A 6477-nucleotide genomic window follows, 5' to 3' on the forward strand; every position below is an offset into this window, starting at 1 on the left:
CATCAAAAAATGGGAGCATACGTCTGTGCTATTACGGTACTTACCTCCAGGGGGCGCGCTACAAGTAGGCGGAACTTCGCCTCTCTTTAGAAAAAAAGTGTTGTTTGGTTGTCACGGCAACGAGACGCCAAACTCCGCCTCCCCTGATTGGCTTAGTTCTGCGCGCTACGCAAAGCTGTAATCGCTGCACGACGAGCTGAGTTACTTATCGAGAGATCGGTAACATTTAGTTATCGTCGTCATGTGTTTACAAATGTCCCTGTAATAGAATACAAGCGCTCCATAACTATGCCTGCAAACGATTTTTGTAGGTGAGGGGGCGGGGTTTGGCGTCGGCATAGTATGATTGACACTCTCCCGTCCCTGCTTAATGTCTCTTCCAGCTGTGCGTTTATACAAGACAACTTGACTTTCTTTCCTTCTTTCTAATTGAACGACATCAACAACCTCAGCTTATTTATTTTAAGCACAGTGGAGCTGGCCTATAGGAATATTGAGCTGCATTGAGCATGGTAATCCCTGCCTGACCTCCACGCTGAGAGACTGCACAAGGACGCAGAAGCTCGTGACACCTGAAACGTGGCTGCAGGTTTGTTTGTTTTCTTGGTGCACTTTCGCGATGGGGGAGCTCAATGGGACCTCATCGGTGCTTCGTCGGGATCTCCCCCCGTCAGAAGCGGAGGGGAGTCGGCAACCCCGCTCTGTGCCGACCTGTGCGCGCCTCGGTTTAAGGCCGGTCCAACTCCTGATTAAATCGCTGAACGAGCGGCTGGCGGAGCGGAATGTGCTGCCCTTTGAGTCAGTGCGACTCATGCACGAATCCTACGAAAAAGAAAGAAGACGACTTTTACAAACGCGGCAGGAGGAGAGGGGAAGGATTACAGAGGCGGCTGGGGACAGGTTGCAATGCAATGACAGCCAGGTCTCCGGCCCGGAAGTGAAAGATTATAAAAGGGACAGACGCACAACAGGACCCGTTCAATATGCAGATCTGTGCATTAAAGGTGGACCGGCCAGCAGGTCCTGTTCAGCTGCTGACCACCCAGGCAGGACCAGAGGGTGCAGCTTTGGACTGGGAGACTTGAAATACCCCAAGGCAATAGAGATGAAAGTGGAGAGACTGACCAAGGACATCAATGAGGAGATGTGTGTGTCTTTGTCAGAGAGAGATCGCAAGATAGCAGCACTCATGCTGCTGAAGCACCAAGAGGAGCAAGACTCCCTGAAACACAGTCAGAAACAGGAGCAGGAGCGACAGGAGGCGCACAGGAAGGAGGAAGCACAGAGGGTGGAGGAAGACAAGGAGAGGTTAAAGAAACTGAAGAAGAACATGCAGAGATGGCAGGAGGAGTTGGAGGCCCGCAGGAGGACGAGACAGCAGTGGGAGGCAGAGACCATAGGACAGCGTGAGAAGGAGGTGCAGCTGCAGCAGGACAAATGTAGGAGAGTGAAGGAGGAAGTGGAGGCAAGGCGCAAAGAGAACATGAACGCTGCTCGGAAGGAGGCGTGTGCACGCAAACATTGTCAAGAGGAGCACTTGAGGGAGAAGGAGGAGGTGGAAAAACGAAGACAAGACAGAGAGAGACGGGCGGCGGTGGAGAGGGAGCAGAAGGCCTGGAGGAGCAAACGGACCCAGGTGGAGAAGAAGAGGAGACAGCTGGAAGAGAGGAATCACCAGGAGATCCTGCGGCACGTCCTGCTGAAAGAGCAGGCGGAGAGGCGGGTGGAGGAAGAGGCGGCGCACCGAAGGAGAGAACTTGAGAGGAAGCTCCGGCGCTCCTGCGAGAAGCACGCCGAGGCCACGGAGGAGCGGCACAAGGAGGCGCAGCAGCGGGCGGTGCAGGAGGAGCACAACATCGAGAGAGCGCGGGGGAGGGCAGAGGCGCGACGGGTCGGACGGCTGACTTACAAACAGACCCTGGTGCGGCTGAGCCAGCAGCGCACGGAGAGGGCGGCGCTGCTCACCTTCGCCCGGACCCGGGACAGAGCCGAGCAGGTGAAGGAGCGCAACAGGCGCAGGCAGCTCTGCCACGGGATGCTCAGGGAGAGGATCCGCAGGGAAGAGGAGGAGGCCAGGCAGGTCAGGGAGCGCTGCATCTGGGCGAAGGAGTGGCGAAGGGAGAGGCTGCGGAGGCAGAGGGAGCAGCTGCAGGAGGAGGCTCGCAGGCTGGCCCGGGCCTCCTTCCACATGAGGGAGAGAGTGAGGCAGCAGACGTGCAGGAGGAGCTTCCACAGGATGGCCCTGGAGGCTCAGCTGTCGGCCTCCCTCGCAAACATGAAACTCTGAAAATGAGTGACGCCTCAACAGCCTGAAGTGCTTCACGCGAGCGTGCGCGGGCACCCGCCTTTTCACACTAGTTTTAGTAAGAGTCATCTATGAAGTACACATTATTTTATTATACTGGATACGTTTTTTCTTTCTATCCCTTTTGGGGTCCCTGGTACTACCAGAACACCTTCTCAGCCCAATCCCCTAGAAACTGAGCCACCGTCATTCCTAAGTGCAAACATCAGTATAAAATAACACCTTTTTATGCTTCAGTCTCACATCAATCACATCTCAAAATCTTTGATCTTTTAGCTGAAAATGTGCATGTTTCATTTTGAAAAGCAATTTCTTCCATTTTAATGTACTATTATCGTCTTTAGCAGCAATAGCATGTTTTTTTTGTTCCATTTCAGGAAGCAGGAGAGATTAATTGGGGGTTGACATGCTTGGACTCTGACCTCAGTGCTTCTGATCTGATATGAGTAACCAGCAGTGGTTTATAGGATCACAGATTAAGAATTCAAGGACATTTCTGAGGGGTGGGCTCTGTTTCTGCACTGTTCACCTGAATCTCCGTTTGGTCCTTATCAACATCAATTAATATTGCACTAGAAGCACTTTTCTACCCACAGGTAAAGCAGAAGATCTGGAATTAAAACCTGTTAAAACTTCTGATCTTGATGGTTTTTGTTGTTTTGACACAGTGGGAACCAAAACCACAGTTGTTTGCTGCATCGGTTTACATTTTATTATGTATTATGTCCTGGTTTAAGTTTTTAATTAACTTGGAGCATTTGGATTTTAGTTCCCTGTGACACAAGAGTGAAAACCAAAATAGTAAACTAAAATAATAAGAGGCTTAAGAACATAAATAACCCTGCTGGGGTGGTCAGTCCTCTGTGATTGGAAGTCGTACCATCGTTTTTGGCCCCTCCTGCCAGCATCCCGTTCCACATCCTGCTGCACAGGCTGAGGGCTCTGTATTTTGCCAAGGCCTCGTCTCCTGGGCAACCTACCGCCCCCTTCCCCACAGCCGCTGTTTCTTGTCTCTGTTGATTCTGAGCTGGAGTCCAGTGGGAGTCGTAGATTGGCCCTGCTTCACCCGCCAGGCCGGGCTGAGGTACGCTCAGACGTGCCGACGCCGTGAACTTCCTCAGTCATCTTTCAGCCCGAGAGCCAACGCCACCGGCAGTCCCACTCCGATGATGAGAGTGATGCTCTGAGTGAGCCCCAGGGGCTGCTGCTGGTGGCCCTCAGCTCCTTCCTCCAGCTGGAGGTCAGAGGTCTTTTGAACCGCCGCACTGCTGCTGACCTCAGGGAGAATGTGCACCGTAGCCACGTACAGGAACGTCCCGGCTGAGAAGAGCATTCCCACACCTGTGGAGGTGAGCTGGCTCTGCGTCGAACTCCCAGACTGCAAACACCAAAATATAATGGCCTGAAGATGTTTTTTACCCCAATGTCACACAGACAACTGTTAGAATTTCAGAGGTCTAGATCAAATGTGCCCAAATACAAGGTGTGACCAGCTCGACTGTAATAAGAAAAAAAAACCTCAGTCATTCAACAGTTGCTAAAATGGCTTTTGCGTTGCCTGAATGTCATCCTAAAGCACTAACATTTTGTCTTTTGCCATTTAATCTGACCTAGGTGAATGGTGCACAACAAATTACTGTTGGTAATCAAGTGGAGTGCTGTTTGAGAGGACTGGGAGAGTCAAGAGGACGAAGTGTTCCCTGAAAACAGAACCTAATGTAGATGTAGGTCATGCACAATGGCGTTGGTCACATACTGCCTGTAATATGAAGTAGGTAGCGATGGTGAAGACAGGTGCTGCAGCAGAAAAGGCCAGCAGGTGTCCCTGGATGTGCTTCTTCTCGAGGCCTGAATGCATGAGAAAGGAGACCAGACCAAAGGCTGCAGGCGCCTACGAGACAGCAGAGATGGACAGTGATGCGATCCATCGCTTGGCAGGGCTGTGCTCTCAGAGAACGCCTCACCTTGTGTAGAATCACAGCCAGGAATATCACCACCTGCACGGTCACCTGCCCCGTCGCCGCGGCCGCACCGAGAGCAAATCCGTCGGCTGTATGCAAACGAAAGCCAAATCAGTTTATTTGAGGTTTTTGCATGATGGAAAAACAGCGCCAGGTCATCCAGGCTGGAGCGGTTATTCGCAGGCTGAATGACAGCGTACCTGCAGCATGTATCACCAGACCCACGGTGGCTGTAATGTTCACACCCTTCAGGCCTGAAACGAGACAAACTGAATTAGAAAAACCAACAGAGATTTTGTCAGTTAAGGTAACATTCTGGACAATAAAGCCAACTGGCCTCGTATGGACAAATACGTGCTGATCTGATCCACCACAAACATGAGGGTGAAACCGAACGTTAGAGCCAATCCGATAAGCACCCGAGCTGGAATCCCCGGGTCCGGGGAGGTACTGGAAGTCTGACTTGGTAGTGGGGCAGCAGGGGAGGATGATGCTGTTGAGAGACAATGAGGGACAGGTAGTGAGGACAGGGCGGTGAGCTGGGTTACCTGTTCGGGTCAAGGGTCGCAATCCTCACCTCGGTACGATTCTTGCAGTAAACTCACCCCCTCTGGGATGGCGATGGCCAGTGCTGTACCACACAGGAGTCCAGCCCCCAGGATACACACCAACTGCAGGCTTTTCTGAAGAAGGACGCAGGCCCTCAGCTGATCTGATCCTACCCAGAATCACTAGGCAAACAACTTTAGAGCCAGGCAGACTGATATTTAAATCAGGTTTTACCTGTCTTTCATTTGATTATTTTATCGACATGTTTTGTGTGTTCTGAAGCACTTTGTGGACTTTAATGGTTGTTCTATATAAATAAACTGATATATTTATAATTACATACATATTCAAACACAAGATACAACTTTGCTATTAAATTATTGTATTACATCTCTAAGATGCGTTTTTTTTCTTTTCCTCCACATTTTTCTTAGATTATATGAATTCAGTTTGAACTACAGTCCAAAGAGTTGGAGTATTTATGATAAATGTTATCATTTGTCCCGTTTAATGTCCTGATCACGCGCTCACGTTTCATGTTAAAGTTGACGGTGCGTTCACGGACAGTCCGTCAAAATGCGCTCCAGTCCGATTTTTTTTTTTTAAAAACCCAAAAAAAACCAACCTCTGACAATTATTTGTGAACGTGAGCGAGGTCACTTGCGTGAAAAAGTCAGTGCGTGGCATAGACAGTGCGTGATGCACCAGTTTCCCCGCTAACCGAGTAGGTGGCTGAAAAAGAAAACACTTACTTCAGAGAGACGGAACAACAGCGGAGTGAAGCCGAGTAAGAAACATCCCACGAACATTGCGACGGATATCAGAGTGACCGTCAGCCCTCCGTCCATGATTCCCGACTCAGTTGGGAGACATTTTTAGTCAGACACTCCTGAAACCTGAGAAATCTGACGGTCTCCACGTCGCGTCTCCTTCTCCCCGATGTTTGGCTGCACATCTGGCTCAACCTTCTCCCCGAGCAGCGGCGCCTAGCGGCACACGCTGGCAACTGCAACGCCGCCCACTTTATCCAGCCTTGCTCAAGACTATTACAATATTTATTGATGTTCACATAAAACTTTAACGTTTATTATAAAAGGCAGATAATTGTTGGGTTCTTTTGTTCCCAGCAGGATAAACTTTCTCAAAGACTGATTTTGAGCTGTTCCCACACTGTCAACCTCAAAAGTACCAAGTTTATTGGTCATGTTCACTTCTAGTTGCCCAATAACAAAGTTTCTCTCGCAACCTGGAGCTCAACTCAAGTCTGCTGTTGATCACATGACCCAAGAAAAGAGAGATCAAGAGATTCTCTGTAACAGCTCTAACTATGGCCTCTCACTATCTGTTACAAAAGAGAAATGAGGCCTAAACAGCTAAACACACAAGAGAAACGTACTGAAACTCAATTCATTTTATTGTTGAATGGGATGGGGGGGGGGGGGGGGGGGGGGGGTGTTACACTGTTTACGCATCAGTTGTGCGGATGGACATTTGGAAAGAATAAATAAGGATAAAATCGAGATGTTATTCTTCCATCTCCAGTAAATCTGAAAGTAAACAAGTTAAGCAGAGATACATTCTAATTGTGCACATATAGAAACACAGACATTTTAACTACCTATCTATCCCGCGTATACTGTGAGAACAAACTGATCTTAGACA

At 49.6% G+C, this 6477-nt stretch overlaps 2 protein-coding genes across 2 annotated transcripts; one reads left to right on the forward strand and one right to left on the reverse strand.

The window, feature by feature from the left end:
• Positions 1-653: 653 nt before the first annotated feature.
• On the forward strand, positions 654-2621 carry LOC105416392 (coiled-coil domain-containing protein 177-like). The gene has a single exon (XM_029835388.1). The coding sequence runs from the start codon at positions 812-814 to the stop codon at positions 2285-2287; it is 1476 nt and encodes a 491-aa protein (XP_029691248.1). The 5' UTR covers positions 654-811; the 3' UTR covers positions 2288-2621.
• Positions 2622-2991: 370 nt separating this feature from the next.
• LOC101064087 (zinc transporter ZIP9-A) lies at positions 2992-5800 on the reverse strand. The gene is made up of 7 exons (XM_003964220.3): positions 5568-5800; positions 4844-4949; positions 4604-4759; positions 4467-4520; positions 4270-4355; positions 4062-4196; positions 2992-3683 (listed from the first exon to the last, which is right to left on the reverse strand). Exons 1-7 carry the CDS (start codon positions 5661-5663, stop codon positions 3423-3425), a joined length of 894 nt encoding a protein of 297 aa, XP_003964269.1. The 5' UTR covers positions 5664-5800; the 3' UTR covers positions 2992-3422.
• Between the last annotated feature and the right edge of the window lie 677 nt (positions 5801-6477).

Source organism: Takifugu rubripes, chromosome 4 (genome assembly GCF_901000725.2).
Source record: "Takifugu rubripes chromosome 4, fTakRub1.2, whole genome shotgun sequence".
Lineage (NCBI taxonomy): Eukaryota > Metazoa > Chordata > Actinopteri > Tetraodontiformes > Tetraodontidae > Takifugu > Takifugu rubripes.

Excerpts from the sequence above, each read along its gene's own strand:
- LOC105416392 (XM_029835388.1), top strand. The coding sequence starts at position 812 with ATGCACGAATCCTACGAAAAAGAAAGAAGACGACTTTTACAAACGCGG.
- LOC101064087 (XM_003964220.3), bottom strand. The coding sequence starts at position 5,663 with ATGGACGGAGGGCTGACGGTCACTCTGATATCCGTCGCAATGTTCGTG. Across the intron at positions 4,521-4,603 it reads CACGTATTTGTCCATACGAG|GCCTGAAGGGTGTGAACATT; the intron begins GCCAGTTGGCTT and ends GTCTCGTTTCAG. Across the intron at positions 4,356-4,466 it reads TCTGGTGATACATGCTGCAG|CCGACGGATTTGCTCTCGGT; the intron begins GTACGCTGTCAT and ends GTTTGCATACAG.